The following is a 25,690-nucleotide window of genomic DNA, read 5'->3' as shown; positions in this document are numbered from 1 at the left end:
TGGCGTGTGTTTTCAATGTTTTTATTTATTTATTTATTTTTTACCAAAAGTGATCGAAATCTAAAAGATGTTACCTACCAGGCGGCGCTGCAGTTTGAGGAAGTTTACACTACTCTAATGAAATGGGTCGGAGGAAACCCCAGCGTCCCCGCCCGTCATTTCTGACAGCCACGAAAAGCAGGGCGATTCAGTAGTAGATCTAGCAACACGCTGCATCAAGAGAGATAAAGGAATTACACCTGAAACGAAAATTCAAGGAAGAACCTTATTGCACTATGGGAGTATCTTCCTCCAGTCTTCTAGATGAAAGTAAATCCAACTACATAAAAGGTAACCGAAAAGTTATTAAATTCAACGCTAGAATTGATAGTTACCTAATAAAAAAGTTTGAGCGGACGACTCTTATTGAAGGCTGATGTTTACGTGTAACGGACCATTTTTCAGTAGGTTAGCCTACCTGCTCATTTCCCCGCACGTGTAGGTTGAAGTACCGCTCAAATGTTCTTTTCTATTAACAGATAGCCTAATGATGCTGACAAATATTTAACCAAACAATGTGTCCAAAACGAACATTTTAACAATTAGTTGTCCCCCTAAATATAGTTCACGCTTAATCTACATTATCTTCGAAATGAATTGGCTACCTAGCCTGTATATAAAAATTGTTTTTATTCCGTTTGCTGTCGGCTTTTTTCCAGCAAATGTGACTCTGAATTAGGCGCCTTTTTGTATGGAAAATGCGGTATTCCTTGGGACTGAGCCTACCGCATTTGAATTTCCGTCAAATTGCCTAGATGTCGACGTATTGTCGTGGTTGAACTGAAAATTCAATTCTGCATGCCATAAGATTTTCTGAAATACCAGTTAGCTGGCGTAGGCTCGACAAGGAAAATAATGGATAATATTGCAGATGGCGCGTGTGGCGGAGGGAGGAGATTAACGTTTACTGTAGCCTATTTTTTTCCGTTTTATAGCCCACTCGTGCTTTTTAGTTCTTCTGGGAAACAAATAACGGACGTATCATCTCATGGTCGGAAAAGCCCTGCTGCGGAGCCGACCACGGTGTTAATATACACAATACAGTGACACCCGTATAGATCGTGGAGATATAATAGGCCTAGTGGAATAATCTCGAATTATCGCAGATAAAGGAAGTCAAAATGAGAAATTATTGTATTTTAAATGTTTTGCATTTCTACTTTCCGAATGCAGTTGACTTTAACCATAAAAAGTGCGTTGAGTTCAAATTGGTGCAAATGGGCATTAGAGCTGAAATTTCTAAAGTTTCAGATGTCAAATTATGGACTATTAAATTTTGTTTATAAAATGATTTGCTTCTAAATGTCTGCAACTCGAATTCATGTTTGTTCTGGAGCAATAACGTCTTTCATCATCCTCTTAGAAACATTGAGCTTTTTAAAAAACACTTCCCTCAAAAGAACAGTGGATATTTAAATAAAATATATTGGTGCTGTTTCATGATTCTGTTTCTTTGAAGAAGACCTGTTCTAATCCCTGCCATTTTGTGAGGTTCTGTTTTTAAGACAGAGCACTGGGCCTTTTGCATTTCTAGAGTTTTTTTTATCGCATGAGAATGAATGTGTTGTAAATCAGACAACATTGTGAAATGTTGGTTCCACCCCACATAGCACGGTATTCTCATTTCACTATGGGGATGTCTCAGGATGGCCAGTTTATTAGCAGATTGCAGATATGAGCATTTCTGTTTTCACAGTGTAGTTTGTTGAGCCTTTATTTAACATAGTTGTCCAATTCAGATAAAATAATATCATTTTCTATAGAGAACTGGTGTTCCAAGAGATAAGCACATTCTGACAGAAAATAACAGCTATGCCTGACACAATACACAGTAAAAGATTATATGACATCACAAACAGTGAATATAAACAAATATAATATTTCACACCATAAAATTGATTGTAATGCCAACCATACTGGCAGTATAATGATACTTCCTGTCACCTGTCAGCTGTACCAAAATCAAACACGTGCAAGCATTCATTATTATATAACTACTTAAATAATTTTGCGGTGTTCATTTTATTTAGCAAATAATTACATTACCAGGTCCAATAGCTAAACAGTGAAGTGTTTAATTTATTAAATTTTTCTGCCCAATTCAAAAGTTCTGAGTGTAGCCTTAATATTGTACAACAACAATTAAAACGAAAAAGAAGTTTTCCGTAAAACCAATCCTCGCTTGATCCTGATGTCATTATTTATCACGACATGGCTCCAAAAATGTGGACGTTTTACAAGACCATAATACTATTCTGGGTGAAACTTTCTCACGTGATGTGACTTCCCTTATTTGCCACCATGTAAGGTCTTATAGTGAGGATTGGTTATAATGTCATGTAAACTGTTCACTGTCCCTTGTTTGGGGGCTTGGTTTGCTAGTCGTGGTATTAGGACATGAATGTGATAGGGGATGCTTGAAAAGTCAAATGTGTGGACCCAATGAATTGTTAACCTCCAATCAGTCCACTAGCCTGCTTTTAGTATGAACATGCATGGCTTGAACATCTATGCAGTACGGCCACGCCATCTATGTAAATATATTAATTGTTTAAGAATTGTCTCAGCCCAGACACACGTTCAGTGTATTGCCTTTCCAGAGGAAGCTCAGAAATTGATTCCCTCCAATTATTGGTGCCATTTGAAATATAGCAGTGTGACCAAAGCTCAAGGTTAGCTGGAGGGCCTGTAGAATAAGAATCCTTTCAGTGAGGGGATGAATCAGACTCTTGTGCTCAATTTTTCTGGGATGTGGCATATTTACTTTGGGCTGACCCAACGTGCATGGCAAAATCCACTCTTCCACTGGGAAGTTAGTGTGAAGAAGACACCACCATGCTCCAAGGAGACACGAAGCATTTGGCAATAGGAAATAATGACCCTTCTGTTGGGGATAGAAAATGTCACACTATAGGCAGACTGGACCCCAGGCTGATGCACCATTCAGTCAGGTGTCTGACAGAGCAGAACTTGACAGTTGAGACACACCCTGAGGATTAATTTTGGTTCACTGATATCTACTTGCATCCTTTCACCTGGGGACATTCTATATGGAAACGGTGAGGCTCAGCAGTGATTACAGAATCTAAACAAATGTCATTTAAAAAAGATTTATTTAAAAAAAAAAAATTTTTTAACAAAGAAACTCAAATACACCCATCAATGCGAACAAAGCCAAGAAATCTGTTACTAATCAGAATGACATACTAGATCCCCACCCTCTAGGATGATGTCATAACTTATTGGTTAAGCAGTCCAATTGGCTCAGCAGAAACCTCTGGGGTTACTTTCACGGAGATGCATGAGAAAGTGCAGAGGCCTGCTTTTAATGAATTCGTATAGCTAAGAGACAGGATGAGCTTTGGTATTGCCGCTAGTTCATTTTTTGTGAATTGTGTGGTAACAGAAGAAGACGTGCCTCTGTGTACAGGGATTGGATTCCACTGAAGACTTAATGTAATTTCAAAAACTGATCTTACAAATCCATTTTAATGTGTGCACATATTAAATTATGCACACATAACTGCTATCTGTATGCAAGATAAGTCTGTCATTTGCTGGTGACTGGATAGAATGTAGCTGTTCTGAGTTTGGTGAGCCCAGAAAGAGTCATATGTGTCTTTGATTTCCAAATGTGCTTTTTCAAATCTGGACAATAGGCAATATGTGCTTTTTAGGCAATCACATTTTCCTGGCACTGCTCAGTGTTATCCATTCCTGAAAAAATGATAGGACTGCCTGTCTTTAATCATATGAAAAATATTTTCTCTGCCATCAAGCATTTAGAAAAAATGATAAATAACAAAATGGTGAATTTGTTTCAAATACATTTGTATTATAATTGTGTGCCTTGTCAGTCAGTGGAATCTGATAGTCTCACATGAGCAAGTACAGGGTTTCTAATAGGCTATAATCTTTATAGTTCTCTAACAATATTATGGAAATAATATCATAATATGAACAATGAATATACCTTTATTTAAATTAACTATATCAGTTTTTCTTTATTTGTTTCACTGAGTACAATCAGGCTAGTCAAGGTCAGTTTTGGACCACGTGTACATTTTTTCTGCTACCTCAAAAGAAATTGTGTTAACTGTGACCAAAGAACCAAAACAGTAGCCACAAAAGGACCCAGTGGAACAGGTGTTCACGGGGAGGCCACTGCACAGTATTCTCATCATTAGACAGATAGGTATGCCAAATCTTGTGCTCTTGAGCAGTCAAGCAGACATTGAGCTCCAGGTACCTGCTGCGATTGCAGTGGTATTCCCTAAAAAGGAAGGAGTGGATCCCATCATACACAGTCTGTTTTAGTGTGACATTCCCTGAGTCCCTTCGGAGAAACCCATTACCCCAGTCTTCCTGCTGGGTCCTCCTTTATCAGGGATGAGGAGGCCAACACAATGTCCATTTCAGTTCTGTGTCCCCAGCAATTCCATTAGGTTTGGCATGAAGGAGTTTTCAGGGGTTATCATAAGGAAATGAACGTGTTCATTCCAGAAAAAGTTTTAACAAAAAATTTCCATGTACCTTTTGTTGACCAAGATCTTTAAACAATGTGTGACAGACATTTCCAGACTGTAAATTCCATCATTGAACCTTATGTTTCCCGGTAGGATGAAGGACAGCATTGTTTAAAGAGCAGTAGGTAATGAAAGCCAGCTCTGAGTCTGTAGAAGTTTATGGAGAAATGTTTTTTTGGTTTTGTTTTATTTTATTTTTAGCTACGAGAGGAAAACATGCTGAAACTCATAATTGTGCCATGTCTACTCTAATTGGAAGGCTACAGATGATTACTGCAGCGTTCATTTTCTCTGTGACTGAATCAAGAAATCCCCCTCTTGATTGGTTATTTAAACACCTGGTTAGTTCAGATCATTTAAACTGTGTTTATACAGTATTTCTGTGCATAAATTGGCAACTAGCAAATAGAAAATAAAACAGTAGCCTAGCAGTTTATATGGGATTTTGGGTTGCCATGTAGTGTATTCCTTATATAGTTAAAATTCACCACCAATGAAGGCAGCCTGCCAGTTTAAAGAATATTTAGAGATTGTCACTAAAACTGTGCCTCTTGCCTTTATGCAGTTTACATTTCTTTCTGCAGCTCTGTATGTAGAAGACAAATTACAGACAATACAAACTTAAATTTTAAACATCTTGCATTGCATAAAGACAGCAACTACCATGCACTAGCATAACAACCTCTTTTTGTAGCTGAAATTGGTCATTTACTGGCTAGTTTATCTTCTGTGTTTGGGCTTAAGAACACATGTGGGCTTTTTTGTTCCCTATTATTTGTTATGTAACTTCAAATTTAAAAAAATAATAATTGTACTAAGTTGCTACAAAATCATGCATTTAAAGATAACAAATGCCAAACTATATTTGTCAACAAAAACCTTTCATCAAATAAACAATGCAGCATCCTTCGGAAGTGAGTTTACAGTGCACTGTAATGTTAGAAGCAATATTGGTTGATTTATGTTTATCAATGTGCTGCACAGGTGAATATCAACTTGCTACTCTGTCAGCCTATAAATAGCACACGCTGCATTGGCTGTATGAGCCATCGGCGTAGTGTTGTCTGATGCAATGATATGCCAAAAAATGTTAATGTGGAAAAGTTTCTTAAGGTGGGGGAAGTTACTGAGGTTGAAATATCAGGTACTATATAATAAACTTGGGACCCGAGGAAAGCAAGTCACTTGTGTTTAAAAACAGTTCCCAGTTTTGGCTGGATTTACCAGAAAAACCCTTCTTTATTTTGTTTTGTGGTTCTGCTGGTGCAAGCCCAAATATAACAGTCATTTGAAATGGAATTTTTGAAAATAGCTTGTTAAAAAAACAGATGTGAAGGCTACTCATACTTTCTGGCCAGTTTAGATGAGTTAGGATACCAATAGAGCTTAACCTTCTAAAAATTTTGTCCCTGCTCGTTGTCTAGATTCACATTAAATCTTCAATGGGTACTTTCTGTGTTTGTAAGTGCTGTTTACACATTATAGCAGCACATTATTATAATAAAAATGTTTTACAAGGGTGGGAAATGTTAACACTGTCTATCAGGGACTCCACCCATCAAATTGTAACTGAACTGAGGGCAGTGGGTAACTTTGCCAAAACCCTGGTCAGATGAACCTTGGGAATTCTTGGGAATTCTTGAAAACCAAAGCATGTGCATAACTCGAGAGTGAAGTATTCTGGGTAACTTTTAAGCGAGAGCACTTTTATCCACTGTTAACTGTCAGGGGACATTACAATGCAAAGAGTACTTTTCAGCTTATAATTTTATTTTGCTCTTAAAATAGGTGATTTACATTAGAAAAATATATCCACGTGCAAGTATTTATTTTATTCGTACAGTCTGGTTGAATGCTTCCCCCCACACACAGATTTTTATAGCCTATCTGTGATGGGGCAGGTCTGAAATCTCTTTAGTCCTTGTACACAAGCTCATTTATTCATGTCATTATGGTTATATTATTAATGTTTGCAGAGGAGGCATCCTTGTGGTCTTTGAGGGGCCCTTCCTCGTATGGTTGCCAGGTTCAAGTTGTGTTTGCACATGTGGCTGCCAGCATTCACTCAGGAGGAGAAGAAAAGGAGGGGTCTGGGTATTCAGCAATGCTTGCACTGGGCATGCTTGGTTCAAGGATCAGGGTTTTCAGAGCGTGCGGAACCTCGGAGCGCTGGACTTCAACTTCCATATAAGGACTATAAGGAGGAGATGAATATGGTGTGGGTTCTTGCAATTTCCTATTTTCCATTCCCCACCCAAGAAGACTCACTGTTTATGCCTTTTGGACAGCCCTTACAGTGTAGGTGAGGGCCATCTCATCACAACTTGACACATTTATTTAAAGATTTTCACAATCCATTTTAGAAATGTAACAAAAATCTGTTGATAAAAGATTCACAGTGCATATTTCAATTTCAGGGATTCTTAAAAAATGTATTTATTACATCTTATCTTGTGAGGAAATATCTCACATGAAAAGGAGAGATCAAAAGCCGATCTGTGCAAACCCTCTGGAATGGGGATTCTGCCAGAAACCGTCCGTAAAACCGTGAAGCTGTAACACTGTTAATGGTGCCTAACATTCTGCAGATTTTTGTTGGCTGTGTCATCTTGTGAACTACTCTGAACTGGCAAAGTTCAAAACTGTGGCCCAAGCACAACATCGGTGTGGCAGCTGTATGATTCAGCACTCATAGAAACATGCTAAAACCCAAAATGGCTCCAGGACCATGTGTGAGCAGGCCGAGTCTCCTAGCTTTCACTTAAATCACAAGATCAAGCAAACTGATGCAACAAAATCTCCAACCAATCCGGAATTGCCCACTTCCTAATATTTAATTCTGTAAAGACTATATTCATCTGTTTTATTGTGAAATTTCCTGTTGGGCCATCAAGAACATTCAACAGATTTTCAGTGTTTCTATCATGGTGATGCTAACTAGTTTTGTCACTGATCTGCCACGACGGCTTTATGGTAGCAATGTTCAGGAGCCAAGGTGAGGCCACAGATCACACGCCATAAAATGACCGCAGGTATCACGGAACTCTTCGGACACCATGTTTCCACTGTGTGTAATGGCATTCACAATTCCATGCGCCAGTCGCAGTGAGCTGCATTTTGTGGTGATGTCAAGGTCAGCATTGACCTTTCTGCAGCAGCTGTTCTCCCTGAAGGAATCACTTCAAATCAGTTTCAAGTCCAAGTCTGTTTTTGGCCTGTCTGTCTGCTGCCGAATAGCTAGATAGTAGGTAAAATTGGGGGAAACTCAGAAAACAGGTCAGTGTATAGTGGTTTTCAGGAGAACAGTTTTAAATGGTTGTATTTGCTTTAGACCAACATACATAAGCCACATTTTTGTCATGTACATGTGAAACTGAAGAGCCCTTCAAACATTCCAACAGCTGGTCCTTGAGAACAACAGGCCAACCAATAAGAACAGCCTATAATGCAGATATGGAATGGCAAAAAAGCAAGGACCAATCACATTCTGTCGTATTCCTATGACAAATCCATATCTGGAGGCAAACCAGATGTTTCCCTCACAAAATAAATATGTCCTAGACTTTGATGAATAGCTTTGAGAATTACTTTTGTTTGTTACACAACATTATGAGGTCTGTCTCCCTGAAATTAACGATTTACAATTTTCCTGTCCCACAGCAGTTGTCTAAAATCTTGGTGTATTTTCAGAAGGCACTGCAGTAAACTATTTTGGGGCCGTTTCAGGACTGCAACTGTTTGAACTGTTTCAGAGTTATTCGTGTGCGCAAACCTCCTGCACAGTTCTGTTCCTACACTCTGTGTGGCTAGTGCATTCTTGATAACAAGGACAGGACTGCAGAAAAGGTAATTTCTTTAACACATTAGGTGTGGTAAATAACCTTCTGAGCAGCAAAGACAGAGATCAGAATATGAATTTAAACTACCGAAAGCGTTTCAAAATAGGAACGCATTTTCGCAGACTGTGGAGGAATGGAAAAACAGTCTCAGACTATCAGGTCTGCCAAACCACTCTGTCCTCACATCGCCTAGTTCTGTTTAAGAAGTTATATCTCTGAGTATGCACTGCAACAAGGGTAACAGGATTATTCATATGCCAGTTTATAGCAAGCAGAGGTACATATTATCATTTTAATAGATTTTTTGGGAGCACTAGATTAATGAGCCAGGGTGGATGCTTATGGATCCAAGCTTTTATAAAAGAAAACACACATCCATTTTTTTCAGGAGCATGATAATGAATACGTTTTTAATGACAGAATGTCCACATGCCAGTCTAATGCTTCCAAAATATGATTCATTTTACCATTTATTTTCAGAGAAAGCTTGAAAGTAGAAGGTTTGAACCATGGAGGTTGATGCACTCCTACTCCTGTATAGTGTAGTGAATGTATAGTGTAACCTATATAAATTTCCTTGAGTGAGGGTATTTGCAAAGCTAACAGAGAATGCACTGGGAAATTTATGAATTGTAAATGACACCAGCCAGTTGGTATCATAATGTGACCAAACCATGTACTGTATATGGGTACGTATATTTCAAATGGCCATTTCTCTTATGTGCTGAGGCACACCTGATGGTATAAGTTTGTCCTTCATGACTGCACTAAGGTGTTCATCATGTAGCTCTGCAAAGTCAGTGGTGTCTTATCTGTTTTATTATCACGTATGGACTTGGACTCCAAGTGGAAATTAATGAAACAGCAGCTGAGATTCAATCTACATTTGTCCTTAACTTTGACTAACAATTAAAAGCAATCATGTAATTTTTTTTATTATAACAGTCATTTGAAATGGAATTTTGAAAATAGCTTATTAAAAAAAACTAAAACTAAGCTTAACTAAGTTTGTGAAGAAAAAGTGTAATGCTTGCATTTACTTGTAAGTCAAATTTAAAGACAAACATTGAACAGAGGCCAACAAGTGTGTGAAAAACATTCTTTGTACACACTCCAGGCAATGCATTTTAAAAATATTTGTGCCACATTTCCTTCCACACAGTCTCAACAATCAGCTTCTCATCTACAAGGATGGAGTTCTCGATTGTTTTTTCTTTCTTTCTCCTGAGAGGAAGGACCAAATGAGAGCTGGAGTGTTTGTGTACGCTCTGCACAAATATGGTATATTTTTGTAGAGTGCCGTCTGATCTCACATCTGCGTTCTCCTGTACTGACTGCTTTTCATTAGCGAAAGGAAATGACCTCATCTGGTTTCATGTTGGGCTGCCTGTACGCTGGCATGAAGAGCTGCGCTTCGCGGTAGTGATACGTTGTCAGCTTACATTAGACTGTTTATTCATAGATACCTTTACCCTTGCTCGTGCAGTGCGGTGTGCACTTAATATGGCCGTGTAAGCCACTCTAGACAAGAACATCTAGCCTACCAAATGTAAATAATAATAATAATAATAATAATCATATTTAGCATTGAGACTGGGTATGCACGGAGCTGTGTCGGGGTGAGCGACGCACTCGCTCGCCCGCAGGCAGGGAGTCCGCTCCGGTGTCGGCGCTTCCCCGTGCGGTGATGTGCCGGGAGATAAGCGATGTGTCCCCAGCTTCCTGCTCCATAGGAAGCCGCCGCATTCCTGCGCGCGCAGCTGCAACTACAGGCGAGTGCGTGGAGCGAATCAAAGGGCCGCTCCGGACACTTCAGGATATCCACTCTGCGCGGCACGGCTACTGGACAGGGCCGAGCTGGGGGCTCTTCTTTGGGGGAATGATTATAATATTAGTCATCGTATATCTCACTTATAATAAAATATGCATGCAGGACTTACTAGCTTTGAATGGCTGTGGCATGTAATAGAAGGAAGGAGGTGAACTTATTCCACTTTCTGCTTGAAGTCCTTGTGATGTACACATACACCCTCTGAACAGCACTTTTGCCTCTCAGCAGAATATTACCCACAATCCAGTTCTTTAATGCTGATTAACAAGCAGAGAAGCAGCAGTGCCCAACCTTTGCTGTGATTGAAAGGGGAAAAGCTTTGGACAGGGACATTTTCTGACAATAGATAACTACATTACCTTCTGTACACTTAGTACTACTGTATACACACCCACACGAACACAGACACACACACATTTTCTTTATCTATATCAATGCATCCTGTAATTACTGGGGTAATCATCATGTAATTACATCTAATTACAATGCATCTTCTCATCATCTCAGAAAAAAGGGTTCTTTTGAACTCAAGCCCATCTGTAAGGTGCACAGAGAAATGGTGGAGCCCAGTCTATCATATAATATATATATCTGTACAGTATTTACTGAGGGGATCCGGCTTTGAATTTCTTTTGTAATTAGTGCTGTGGATTTTCAAAATCTTCTGAAATCCCTGTGTGAATTGTGAAGCTGTGACTGCTGTTAATTTCAGTATGCAGTAGGGAATGCCGAAAGTAGTCTAGGTTGGGGTTTATTAGGGGGGACACTGGTCACCGTAGTGACAAGGAAGGAAAAGGCCTGTTCTTTTACTGTATGTACCACTAGAAAGTTATATGTGTTTTTTTTTTTTTTTTTAATTGAAGCCATTTTAGTTCTGGCTGAGGATTGCCACCTCAATATCCAAAGCTCACCACAGGGTACAATCAAACAAATATGACATACTGTCTGTGTCATACATGCATTTAGTACAATGCCAATGCAGTGTATTATACATGGAAGGACTAAGAACGTATCTGACAAGGTTTATGTTGTATGAGAATCTGAAATATCTAATTTAATTTGAGATATGGGGCTCCTCCATGGATATCAGTTCGGAAAGTCCAGGGTTGATTAGCCAGCTGTGAGTCGTCTGCTTATCTTCCTTTCAGCCATCTTCATCTTCAGCCGCATCGTCACTCTCCCACCCCCCACTCGCCCCCACCTCCCCCCACTCACCCCCCCGCCCCAGACCTGGACAGGAAACCGCTGTCTCATTTTAACATCCTCCAAACTGCCACTCCTGTCGTCCACCAGGCTCTTACACAGCACATCTCTTACCCCTACATCAGTCTTTTAATGAACGCTGCTCATACTTGCTTGGGCTTAAGCAAGTAAGACTCCGTGCTGGCACATGATCTGTGAAGTCTTAACGGGTCGGTATTGGCCGACGTAGACCCAGTTCTGGGATGCACATTTTCCTTAGTTAAGCGTATATCCAGAGACATTACTCTTGTCGGTAAAATGATTCACACAAAACTAGCTCCAAGCAAAAGGTCGCTAATGCGGACAGAGGTTTGGAGTGAAGAATGGAATATACATGAAGTGAACTGTTTGATCCTGGCCTTCGTATTTGGCACTGCATTTGAGCTGACAGTTACAGCACAGCTTGCGCCATAATATATTGCAGGAGTCACTTGTGGCACTGTGTACTTTATTTATAATCTATTCCACCTTAAAATAGTTACTATGATATGATTTTGTTTCTTTTGCTCAACGTCTGAAATAGTTTGTCTGTCCACTATCTAAGAAATCCAGGGAAAAGCATTGTCACATGACAGTGAAGTTAGTCCTAAAAATTCACCCTTCTAGAATCATAGGTAAATTGGGTTGATGGATCTGTTCCTGGATTATATTTTGGATCTAATATCCCTTGGAAAAATAACCTAAAAAATGGTCAAGCAGTCATTGTGCAAATACTGTTATTTGTACAGTATTGGCACTGATTATGGAAGCACAGCATTTCTAAACAGAGTTTGATGATTAATGCAATATTTAACAGGTATGTGTTGCAGTGACCACTGATTTGTCACAAAAAATGTGTGCAAATTGTGATGATTGATGATGCCACAGTATTAGGCGCAATGTTGTATTGATAGATTATTTCACGGTCAACATGTTTGTCATTTAAATTATTATAATTATTAAATGGATATGTAATTACCGGTTGATGTTTGTGTTCCAGGCCGGACGGAGGCGGAGCTGAAGAACTTCAGCCCGCATTATCGGAGGCAGTACTCGGTGGCCTACTTCTCCCAGCTGCAGGAGGAGGTGGAGCAGCACCGGACGGGCCACACGCACCTCCTAAAACAGAGGGTACGAGGCTGACGAGGCTCCGCTCCCTGTCCTCACACCCATGCCCTCTGACAGTGCCTGCAGTAATATCAAACAATAACAGGTGCTGGATAAGCCATTAAGGACAGCGAGGAGAGATGCTCAATAGATGGCTCTGTGATTGATTAGCTCTGTCTGTCTATGCAGGCACCCCCAGAGGATGCTGAGATCCTGTACGAGGAGAGCGTGCTTTATTTCGACGACTCCAGGAAATGGAAGGAGAGGTACGTGGTGGTGAGAGCCAACTACAGCCTGGAGTGCCATGACAGCAATGAGGTGAGTTCAGCCAATAGGAAATGATGTCAGAAATGTCCTAATGACTCAAGCAAATGGAGAGTCCCTACAAAGTGTACATGACCATTCTCTATAAACAACAGATAGTTGAAATGTGGCTTGTTCAGTGCCGTTTCTGTAAATATCTAAAATATCCTTATTTGCACCAAAAAACTGGGAAAACTTAGCAAAAATCAAGAAAACCTAAGTAAACACTACTACTTTTTAGCAAGGGGTTTGTTTGAAGTGTGGAAGCTTCAGCTAACAGGCATGTCATTCCTATTGAGCTTGTAAGCGAGATCTGAAATGATTTTGTTAAAACAGCTAGCCATTTATGTCAATAATACGGAGCATAATCATAATAATTATGTTAAAGGGGGCCACATGGGGGGATTCATATAGGAGTTGAGAGTCAGCCGTCCTGTGGACTGTACCTCACAGCCTCCCTATTATATAGCATTTTCAGTAAACCTTATCCCAGACATCTGCCAAGCAGCTCACTTGTGTATTTCAATGTGTTTATGCCTTGGAACGCGAAGGAAAACTGGCTTGGGCGTTATGTTCTCTGGGAACCGCCCTACCGTAGGTGCCTTGTAATGTCAGACACTCTTCTGTTCCAGAGCTTCACAAAAGGAGCACCCCCACGCCACAAGATCCAGCCAACAGGGGGCAGCGTGCTGGTATCGGAGGAGCAGTACACGGCCATGGTGGACAAGGCCTTCCCAGACCCTAACAGTAATTTGACCCCTCCCCCCGCCCCCTTCCCGGGTCTGGTTCGAGATGACACGCAGGCGCTAACGCCTCTGGCTCAGAGCGCGGGGGCCGCTTTTGGCGCGTCTGGAACTCCCACGGCTTGGCCGAGCGGCTTGTGGAACGCGAAAGAGCGGCCTCGCGCTCCGCTGTGCGACTTCTGACCTGCGTGTGCGGGGCCAGCTCTTCCTGGCGGGAAACCCATGTCTCCTTTTCTCAGGACGTCCGGAGCGCCGTAAGCGCTCTTCTCAAAGAGCGCCCTCCAGACTGAATCCCCCACCCCCCCAGGGCACAGCGCATGGAAAACCACTTAGCGGCTCTGCGTGCGTCAGGCCGTACACCCCCGAGCCCGCGGCCTTTGATTCCCCCCTTAGGCCGCCGCTACACGCTACATGCGACCCGCTCACTTTCGCAGCTGTGCTGGAAGCATGCTCTGCAAGGGCCCATGATCCATATAAAATGGCATGTTACTCTCCCAGCTCCCTAAATCTGACTTGGTGGGAGGAGGACTGTTGTAAATTTGCGCGGACAAGCCGTTTTAAAATCCTTCTCTGGGAAAGGCATTTTCTGATACTTGAAGCTGCAAACAAGTGTTGGCTTGGTTCTCTCCCCAGTACAGTAAAGGAGAAAGCACTTAGAGAAACCAGATGGCCTGTAACTGTTTTCTCTGATCCTACAAGTAAAAAAGACATGACTCCATGTCCTTTGACTCCGTGACACGGACTAGCCTTTCATCTGCCACATTAATTCCAGGATTAATCGTAATACTAGCGTGCAATACTTAATGTACAATACATTTTATACAATATGGATTCAAGTACTAATAGTGATAACAATATTCAGGTCTATTAAATGTCTGCTATAATACAGTGTGCTTTATCAATTAGAGATCTACGAATAAATTCATGTTTATCACCTTGATCAATGTCACAATAACACGACTAGGACTCAGCCACACCAGTAGGTTGCATACCTTGATCCTTAAGGACTGTGACACTGCGAATGGCCTTTCTCCCCAGGTTAAAAAACTGTTTTCCTGTGTTTCAGGTGTGAAGGAGGAGTCTTCCGCGCCTATAGTGGTGATGCCTGGACAGTTCCCCATCTACCTGCACCTTCCCTACCACAGGGATGCCTACTTCTGTTTCCACCAGGAGGACCGCCAGTCCCGCTTCATCTCCATACTGACTGACTGCATCCGGCACCAGAACCATGGTACCGCCGATCACTGATTTGTCTTATCCGTCGATTTGTGTCTCTCCAGAGAAAACACTGAAAGTGATTGCAGAAAGACACTGCAGCTTCCAAACCTTCTGCTACCATCTTTCTTCCTTATTTTGATATAGTGAAGAATGTGTTTATCACATTTATAACACTAATATTAATATGCTTAATACAGTATAATACAACACCAAAATCATTGCACCTGGAGTAAATACATTTTGGCCCAGGAGAGAGAGGACAATACGTACACACAGCAAGAATATTACACTTACAGCATACTACTCTGATACAGCTCACAGTAGCATCGGAGTCATACATTTTCCATGGGGAATGTCATCACTGAAACACTGATATTCTGACTCAGCAGCGACACGTGGCAAGATTGCAAGAACTTAATGTAAAATGATTGAAGAGATAGCTTGCATCTACAGTAATAGTAAAGGTTTCAGAATTCACAGGTGTAGCCCCACTGCATAAAGTGTGGTTTCACACATCTTCTTACAAGCTGTTGCAGATTCCCCCCAACCCTGCAGATGCACACGTTGTCTGCTTTAGTTGCCCGGCAACTGCATTTTGTTTTTTTAGCCTTTTATTAATATCCCACTATGTGAAGTGTGTTTCCTGTGATGGAAAGGCAACGTGATGCAGTCAACAGTTTGTGGTTAGTAGGGTTAGTGGTTTGTAAGCCATCTTATTTCTCCACACATTTAAAACATCGTTCCTTCTTTCCTTCTGAAGCCAAATATAGCTTTGGATGGGGAAGATTATGTTTCCCGTTTCTTGTTCAACGAATAATGTTAATTAACAGTGATAGATATTTGACCCGGCTCTGGCTTCTACATTCAGTAGCATTTTTGTCCTCACTGCGGCTGTGGGCATTTGCCCCACTTTATTGGTGTTTCACAATAAATGCATTTTAAATGTCATTTTAAACAACCAGAAAGCGACCCAATTCATACTACCGAACTACTACTAATCTCTCTGCCCCCCTCTACCCTCCCCCCACCCTTGCCCTGTCCCTTCTCAAAGTTTCATTATGACAGTGTCAAGTTCCCTAATGGTCTCATAGTTTCTCACCATGTCATTGCTAAAGGCTAAAGAGGTAAAGCATAACGACACCTTGCACAATCAGTGGCGTGACTGGCCTTCGGCGCGTTGCAGCAGTCCTTTGTAATTTACAGAATTGTCAGCATTCTCCTTCCTCCTCCCCCCAGACTTCCTGAAGAAGACGACATGTGATGTGCAGGCCTTCCTGAAAGCCATCCAATCGTACAGGCAGGAGAAGGGTCACTATGAATCATGGGACATGCTGCTTGGCAGCGATGTGCAGGTGGGCCCTAGTCTCACTGCTGCCATGAAAATGTTTAGACAAGCAAGCGCTGCTTGAAAAGTGAGACGTACATCGCACTTAGAATCCACCTTAAAAGGAGAATGAGAAAACTGTCTCTTTAAACCAGCTGTGTTGCTTCCAGCTTATCTGACTCTAAAGTCTATTTTTAAAAAACTGCAAAAGGGAATTGAAAATCTAGCTTTTCCACTGTCCACTGACCTTTAGCACAGTTACTAGCAGAGCAAATCAAACTTGATTGGTTTGTCTTGGAATTTAGTTTCAGGTCAGGCAGATGTACTATTATGTATTTCATTTTTTAAACCACCAATATTTTTGGGAACGGCAGTTACACTATTTTCTTTGTGTCCCATGACCCAGTGCCTATTACCAACATTACTGGCCCCAAGTTTCACAGTAATTAGTGTATGTTGGTAGAGAGTCTCATCTCTCGCTGACAGAAACTGATAACCTGTAGCCCTCAGGTCAGTTGCTAGAGGTTGCTTGTGTCACCGAAACCTCAGGAGCCATGGGTGATTTAAACTCACACCACAGTTGTAGTTCAGATAAAAAACATCTCCTGGACTCTAACGTCCTAACGTCTTAACCACCCCTGTGACCGGAACCAGGGCCTTAAAAGCCCAAGCTGCTCTGGAAGCCCTGGAGCCTGTTTTTGTGAAGTAAACGCTTTGCACAGGAAGTAGAGCCGGTCCCTCAGGAAGCACCTTTACTTTAGTTTGCCCATTGTTTGAGGTCAACACCTCACTGAAAGACTGTGAGAGTTTACTGCACACAGTGAAACAAACATTTACTGAGTACTATACGACAGGCATTGTGGCTGGTCAGTTAATTATTCCATGGCAATTTAATTATTTATAACTAGTTTCTGTAAAATTTATGTCAAATAGTAATGCATTGAATATTTGAAGACGCACAACAATAAAAATGTTCAGTACAGTTTTTTTATGAAAATGCTAATTGTAGTTTAAGACTGGAACCATGAGACTTGCATCCCATAGTTTGTATAGATTTGCTTCAAACAGTAATATTACGCTCTGCCCTGAGTTACTGTTCACCGACAGTGATCAACACTTGTGTTTAGTCAGTGTTGCATTATGTTCAGTGACTGTACTGGTTTGCACTATGCCCTGTGATGAGTGTTCAGTGCCTGCACGGCAGTGTGTTCAGTAGCTGTTCACTCTGTTGTGTCTTCACTGACTGTACACTTTGCTGTGCACTCTAGGTACTGGCTAACCTTGTAATGGAGGAGCTGTTGCCCTCACTGCAAACGGAACTGCTGCCTCGTTTGAAGGGGAAGAAGACAGAGAGGAAGAGAGTGTGGTTTGCGGTGAGTGACATCATCCCACCCCCCATGTTTTTAGGTTGCCATTGGTGACACACAGTAAACTGTTCAATTTTAAATCAAGCCTGGTAGAGTACATGTACATCCCTATTGGACAAAGTTGTATTAACTGGACATGCTGCATGGTGATAGAATCTCTATTAGCTATTACAGGGATTTCACATACTTCTCACTAATCTACTGTAAATGTGACAAAGAATACAAGCAGGTCCAACACATTTACAACTGTTTTTAATTCCTGTTTTTAATAACTTTTAAATATGCATACTTGAAAGGATAGGTCTAATATGTATTTAAAACACTAATTCTGTAATTACTGTTACTGAAATTTTCCATGAAACATATTGCTATCAAAAGGTGCCATTATATGAAAGAATAATGAAGGAATGATGAAGTTCTGAATAATAATTTTGTTAATGTAGACATGTCTTTTAAATTGTTAGTAATCTTCAGGAAGTGGTAGGGGTGAAAATGTTTTTGGTATTTGACCATGGTCTGGTTGAAACTCTATGTGCATTCCATGGCTCCTAGTGAACAAAAATAAACAAGCTATGAAAGCATTTTATAAAGGGAAAGTGTTTGGTTTGATAAGCTAAATACTGCACATACCAAGTCAAAAGCCATGGGCTCATTCCAATCGCTTATTTTATCCATCCTTGCTTCTTTTCCATGCATCCTTTCCTAGTATGGAAGGCCAAACGGGTCAAAAATACGTGAAATTGATGTCTGGAATCACGCATTGTCAATGTGTTGAGAACATGTTGACCTTGCGTGATTCTAAACGTCATTTGCAAGTATTTTTGACCTGTTTGGCCTTCCATACTAGAAAAGGATCCAAGGAAAGGAAGCAAGGATGGATAAGATAAGCAATTGGAATGACTAGGCAGATTTATGTGCATTTGGGATGTCCAACCAAACACTTTTCCTGGGTTTTTCAGTTCATAGAAAGACTCCAGCTAATACTTATTGGGATAAATGCAGTCCATTTACCATAAACATGGGCTGAGTGCCTCAGGTTATATAGTAGAAGCTTTATCGCAGGTTATAAAGACCAACGGTCTTATATTGAAGCTTAAACGTTTCAATGTATCTTGTGAATATTCATGATGGGATAATGGGGTAGCCATGGATGGTCTTAGATGTCATGTCCTTGTTCTCCTGTAGATACTAAGTATAGACAGCAGAAGGAGCACAGTAACTGATTTTCTGGTTGATCTAAAGCAGAGCTGCCCAACCCTGTTACTGGAGATCTACAGTCCTGTAGTGCTTTTACTCCAACCCTAACAAAGTACAGCTCATTCAACAGGTAGAGATCTGGTTGAGCTGCTGATTGGTAGACCATGTGTGCCAAATTACGGTTGAAATGAAAACCTACAGGACAATAGAGTAATGTGTTTCAGCCCTGGAAATCAGCACGCAGACTGCATGTTTAGCTTGGAGGCCTTGTGGGCCGAGCCCTGATGAAGGCAAGCATTGTATTTCCTACTCTTGTGCCCGCAGACAGTGGAGGCGGCCTATGCGCTGGTGCAGGACCAGCTCAGGGAGGAGCTCGCCACTCTGAGAGAGGAGTGTTCGGCTTCAGCCAAGCAGCAGGAGGCCCTCATCCGCTCCAATATGGACCAGATCATCAGCTCCCGCACCTTCCTGGAGGGAAAGCTGCAGGGTATGAGCACCTTTCAGCCCCAAACACAAACCCCGACTGTTGGCGAGGAGATCTAGGTCTATGTGTGTGTGTGTGTGTGTGTGTGTGTGTGTGTGTGTGTTTGTTAATAGGTTAAATCCTGCAGAGAGCTGAACAGCAGAGCTCTCTTTCACGGGGGGCAGAAGTCATTGTTTTTCTGCCCGTAATGCACTTTGGCACATCAATCTGTTATTCTCTCTGTCTCTCTCTCTCTCTCTCTCTTTCTCTCTCTCCTAACCCCACCCTGCAGCTATGGTGTCTGAGCCGGCGGTGCGGTACTGTTCAGAGCACGTGCAGCCGTACCTGACCTCCATCCTGGAGGAGCTGATGGGCCCGGTGAGTGCCGGCTTCCAGGAGGCGCGGCAGGTGTGCGAGGGGAGGATGGACCGGCTGTGCCGAGACTTCCAGGAGAACAGAGACGGGCTCAAAGAGGTGAGCGCCGGCCCCCACCGTTACACCAACTGTGTGATGTAGGCAAATTATGACTCAGCAGCACTGTTGATGTTGTCATAGTGACAGTGAACCTGCATAGCCAGGCACACTATGGTTTAGCTGAGAGGGAAGGATCACTGCTCAGTAATGAAGAGCCTTGCAGCTTAGTTGTATGTCTAATTTGTGACCCCCCCTTGCCCCAGGCTCTGGGGCAGTTGCGGAGGACAAGCCTGCGGGACTGTTACCGCCGTGTGGATGTCCTGCGGGAGCAGCTCCATGAGCTTCGCAACAGATTCAAGTTCTCCAACACCGACCGGCTGGTCCAGAGTGCCCAGACTGACATCCAGCAGGTGAACCTCCTCACGGACAATCCTCCTCTGGCCTAAAATAGATCTCAGATGAAAAAAAGCAGATAGGGTTGTCTATGGGCCTATCAGTACAGGTTAACTTGCTGAAAGGCCCATTACTTTCTACTTGTCACCTTGCACTGCCAGCACAATCATACACATATCATACTCTCACAATGTGGTTTTCTGTGATGATCCCATATTATTTTTGGTGTCTTTAACTGTCCAGAGGCCCAGAGTGTCTGTAACTGTCCAGAGAATGGAATGGTTCAGAAGTACAGCATTGATTGAATTGAGTGGTCAAGTTCCAAGGTTAAAGGACAGAGCTTGTGGCACATGCATGCACGTGATGCATGTCAAAGACCGTTCGAAGTTTGCAGATTCCGCCCTTAAAGGTTTGGTTAGAGGAAGGTCATGTTTCAGAATTTGCACCTCTGGCACCCTCTGTTGTCTGCACAATGTCAATACAGTGAGCATCTGCCAGAAGTAACAATTGGTACCAGTTTGTGGATTGCGACCTGTCATTCCCCCTGATTTTGTATTTCTGATCCTAATCTGAGAAATGAATTAGACTTGGTACTCAAGCTAGAACTCTAGGCTAGTTTGTCAAGACTGTTAATCACACTTCTCTTGAGGAAAAAAACACTTTGGTTTTGTCACCGGTTGTGAGTTTAGCGTTAGTGGTTCTTGCACACCAACATCTATTTAGACACAATGGTGTTCTGCTCCGTTGTAGACATTTCCGAAGTTGGTCATTTTGGTTTTGTTTTGGCTGCAGCTGATGGAGAACGTGGCGTACACATTCGAGCTGCTGCTCCAGACGGCGCTGAAAGACGGCCAGGCCAAACCAGGCTCTGTCATGGAGAAGGCCAAGCTCAGAGTCCTGAAAGTAAGTGTCCTGACCTGCACTGAATCCGGACCAAGCCTCACATTTTACCTTCCCTCATTACAGTCATGTAGTTTAAATGGCTCTCTCCATGTTAAAATAAAAACATAAATGCTCCTGTAACTGTTATTAGCCCCTGACCTCTCATCTACAAGTTGTCCTAGCTGCAGGTATCACAAGAACATAAGAATACATGACAAGAATAGGCTGTTTAGTCCATCAAGGTTCGCCATTTACCAAATAACTGGAAAGTACCTGGCACTGCATCAAGCCTAGATTTGGGTACCCTAAGGGTCTCTATCTCGGCTGCATGGCCTGGCAACAAATGACTGTGAGGACAGAGGGTGTGGGAGCAGTTTTGGACCCAGACAGTGCATCAGAGTGATTGGGGGAAGGAGTTATAAACAATAGTGTTGTGTGTAAAAACCCCCTCATTACATGCATTGCTATGAAGGCCTTTCAGTGACTCCTGCTCTGTTTCCTCCAGCAATATGACTATGACAGCAGCACAGTGCGGAAGAGGATCTTTCAGGAAGCACTGGTGGACATCACCCTGCCCGCTATCAAGAGGAGCCTGGCTCCCAGCTGCAAACTGGTAGGTTCCTGCATTTCAACCCGGCTACCACCTCTGCTCCCGCCCCTCTGCGGGCTGTGAACCAATCAGGGAAGCCAGTCAATGAGCTCATTTGCCCAGTCATGACACATCTTGTTACAGAGTTATGCATATTTAAATTGAAATTGTAGATTTCATCACCCAACCATATCATCAGCTACACATTGAATGTTCTGTATTGTTGAGCTGAAACATTTTGTCCCAAGTATTTTGTAACACTGGCTTACCATGGAGTAGAATTAAATCCAGTTTATGTCTAGTTAATTTAATTAATTGTGGACAAGGTCTACATCACTTCTGATGGAAAAAACAAGAATGTATGTAATGCTTGCTGTTGTCTTTCTTTATAGGAACTTCAGAAGTTTGATCAGTATATCTTTGCTGATTACACAAACTTTATACAAGTGGAAAATGTCTATGAAGACATCTTGTTGAAAATACTGACCGCAGAAGTCAGCAAAGGTATGTTGTATGCTTTTATAATCCGTGTAGAATTTTTACAGATTTTTATAGAGGTGAATAACATACAGCTGAATATACTGATGGAGTGCATTTAGATGGTTTGAGAAGATTAGCTTTTACTGAAGGTGTTGATTATGAATATGGCTGGAGGTGACACATATGCAGTCTGATATGAGCTAAAGAATAAAAATATGAATGGAGGGCAAGAGCATGTAGTTTGAATGAAGGTGAGGAAAATGGACGTTCATGTTAGCTGCTGTATGTAGAGAGAACTGTATTGCTCCCTCACTAGATGGCACCGGAGCTACTGTACAAGCACCTGCTGCTGAAGCAAAAACATTCTTTTATTTTCTTAACCTTGCTTCTGACTCATAATCCCTTTGCTGCATCAGTTGGGTCTGTTTGTTATGACATGTTTATGATGATGCACGCTGCTGTTTCTTTAGTGGTGAAAGAGGCCGCCAGCCTGAAGAAGCACAACCTGTTTGTGGACAGCACGGACCTACAAAGCGTGAGTCAGGCCAGCCTGAGCGAGAGGGGGACCCCGCCCCGCTCTGCCCCCTCCAGCCCTGCCAAGGCTCCGCCCCCCTCCACCCAGCAGCCCACTCCACCGCTGCAGGGGAATGGCCTGCTGGAGAGCCAGGCACTCGTGGACGCACCTGGGGGAGGGGCCACTGAGAAGGAGGCCGCGCCCACCGACCCACAGACCGACCAGCGTCCGCCCAGCCCCAGTGTGACGAGCGCTGGTGCCAAAGAGGACCCCTCAGAAATCAGCCCAGTGTCGCCCGGTCTCAGTGGTGCCCCAGAAGGTACCAGCATTGACGGCGTGCCTGTCATGGAGGTGACCTCGGCTGAACAGCCAGCGGCAGACAAACCAGGCAACATTACCCCTTCTCTGGCGATACAAGAAAGTGACACAGTCCATCTTGTCACCCCTACTGAGCGGAAGGACAATAGTACAGTCCATCTTGATACCACAGGTGATGAGAAAGAACATGGTACAGCCCAAAGTGACATCCCAGCTGAGGGAAAGGACAGTGGTACAGTCCATCTGAGCTCCCATACAGAAGAGAAAGAAAGTGATGTAGTCCTGCCCGACTCCACTGCAGAGGTGAAGGATATTGAGGTAGCCTGTCCAGTTGTTGAAGTTGAGGCCAGCTCTGACTTACCTGAGGACCTGAAGGGAAGTGAAACCCTTTTCCCCTTAATCATAAATACTGAGAGCAAGGAACAATCCGGAACGTTCTGTCTTGATGTCAGCACTGCAGAAAGCACCATTCCCACCATAACTCACCCAGCAGAAGAAGTCCAGGAACCGCCCCTCTCTCTCAATGCAGGGATTACCACTGAAGTTCCAGAAGGTGGCGCCATTGCCCAACAGGCTGAATGTCCAGCAGGGATTCAAGAGGAGGCAGCTTCCTTGAGTGAGGAGTGCCCCTCTGAGGTTAAGGAGGAGTATGAGGAGGAGGAGCCGGCTTTAGACTGTGTGAGGGCGATCAGAGACCTGGTGGTGGAGATCATCGAAGTCGAGGATCTGGTACCGAGACAACCTGACAGCAACAACCCATGAGAAGAACAAGGAAACCAGGGGTCAATAATTCTACAATGGCATTGCAAAGGGATTACAGAGTGTTCATTTTAAATCAACAAAAGATTATAGGGGCTGCTGAACACCAAGACCAAGCAAACTACAGACTGTGCCTGAACACTGTACCTGTACATTCCATATTGGAGAGCAGTAGAGTAATAAACTAAAATATTTCTTAACCAAGTACCAGTTAAACTAATGTCAATATAAATCTCTGAGAAACAGCACACCTTTGCTCTGCAAATTATATATGTACATAAGCATAATTTCATATGAATATTGTTATGTTAAATGACATGAGTTAATTGTGAGACTCTTAGAACGGTGTTTCCATGTGAGCGGGTTCACTGTTATATGCACTCCCATTGTTCCTGTATTAGCTTCAGCAGCTCACATTTTTTAGTGTTGTACATATTAATTTTCTGAATGAGTCATGGTATACCTGTACTGTATGCTTCCAAATTACTGAATGGGATTATTGGTTAATGCTATCTCTCAGAGTCACCCACCAACGACTACAAATAGCATTTGCCTGAAATTCGCTATTCCATTAGAAACAGAAGGATATTATTAGTCATAATAACATCTTATATCAAAGATGGTGTCAGGCATCTTCCTGGTAGCTGTGCAGAGGAAGGCCAGGAGTTCACCATGTTCCAGAAAGACCTATACAACAGACATTCTAATCCAGTAATATAGTAACAAAGCTTTTAACCATTTTTGTAAATTATAATTCTTACAGTGTTCTGAAGAATGACTATGCAGCTTATAAATAATCTATCGGTGTATGCTGAATGGACATGTTTAGTAAAGCAAGCACAATTTGGATGTATTCAAAGTGAGAGTTTGTGACTAATTTTGAATATCAGCTAAAGTAGCTGATTAAGCCCCTAAAGCAAATGTAAGTATTTTAGCAAAATTACTTATTATCAAGAAGTATAACCTGAAAATTCTTTACATTGGTGTGAATGATTTGATAATATCTGACAAGCATATGTTGGACAGTCATTTTTAGTTTGATTCACTAATTTTTATCCGTTTAGCAAAACCAATGAAACATTAATATTGTGTGGGCGGATGCTTTATTGCCTGTGTAAATGAATGATAACAGTCATTCTGTGCCATTAGAATTGCCAAAGAAAGTTCTAGCCTGATTTGTATACTTAAATAAAGGACTCCCTCATCCTGAGGTGCAAAGCTGACATTGGTGTACTTCTCTGAAACACTCACCTACTAACCAGTGACTGCAGTATTTTCCACACTTACTGCACTTACTTTCCACACAGTATGGCAGGGGACCAAGCATGTATCAGAAGGCTCATCTCTCACCGGTGCCAACTGGTATCATATACCAATCATCAACCAATGATCACAACTGGCCCTTCAACTGGCCCTTCAGTTACACCATGGATAGTAAACTGGGGACAGATATTCACAGATAAAGCACAAGTACTGACAACAAATCGGGATTATCAGTTTGGAGGTGTGATACAAAATCAGGGGCAAGAAGCTGCCTAACTGTAGCCTGTATGAAAAGAGTTGCCCAGGCAATCGCTCTTGATGCTCTACACACACAACTTTAACTTCATCTGACAGCTCAGTCTTCAGCGGCTGCCAACAGTTAGACCATGTAGTCCCTAAAATACGAGCTGTTTGCTTTACCCCTATGCTCTCACATGGCTGCAGTGTTGGTTTTAGCCAGTTACTTCCAGCAATTCGTCACGCTAGCACCAGAATTCGTTCAAATGCTGCCTTTTCCCCAGGCTGGAAATACGTCTTTTTCATATCGGACTGCCAGTGCAGTGTGTTGTCGCAGCACATTTCATTTCCAGGTCAAAAAGCTCCCCCCCATTCCTGTGGCCTGGTGAGTTACATGGGCTGCTGAGTTCTGTGCCCTTGCACCCTGGTTCTGGTCTGAGGCCTTTGGTGGACAGCAGATGTGGAGCAGACGCTGACACAGGCACAGCAAGAGAGCTGCTACTCTCCGAGAGCACAGTATATAAATATACATTTTTAGGTAAAGATAACAAACAAATGCAAGCAGAGAGCAACATGTGATTTGCATCAAACATTTATTGGGACTGATGTGCATAAGGCAGTTTGTTTATATAAGAGCAGGTCAACATCGCAGCGCAAACCAAA

At 42.3% G+C, this 25,690-nt stretch overlaps 1 protein-coding gene across 1 annotated transcript; it reads left to right on the top strand.

Moving 5' to 3' along the window:
• Positions 1–114: 114 nt before the first annotated feature.
• Positions 115–24,750, top strand: LOC118229673 (protein Niban 1-like). The gene is made up of 14 exons (XM_035421870.1): positions 115–330; positions 12,457–12,587; positions 12,753–12,881; positions 13,499–13,613; positions 14,676–14,840; positions 16,064–16,179; positions 17,420–17,524; positions 19,040–19,202; positions 19,471–19,652; positions 19,856–20,002; positions 20,778–20,888; positions 21,373–21,480; positions 21,849–21,960; positions 22,407–24,750. The coding sequence occupies exons 1-14, from the start codon at positions 276–278 to the stop codon at positions 23,528–23,530; spliced, it is 2,763 nt and encodes a 920-aa protein (XP_035277761.1). The 5' UTR covers positions 115–275; the 3' UTR covers positions 23,531–24,750.
• Positions 24,751–25,690: the final 940 nt, after the last annotated feature.

The sequence above is a fragment of the Anguilla anguilla genome, chromosome 6 (assembly GCF_013347855.1).
Source record: "Anguilla anguilla isolate fAngAng1 chromosome 6, fAngAng1.pri, whole genome shotgun sequence".
NCBI classification, from domain to species: Eukaryota; Metazoa; Chordata; class Actinopteri; order Anguilliformes; family Anguillidae; genus Anguilla; species Anguilla anguilla.
This window is presented reverse-complemented; position numbering and strand designations above follow the sequence as displayed.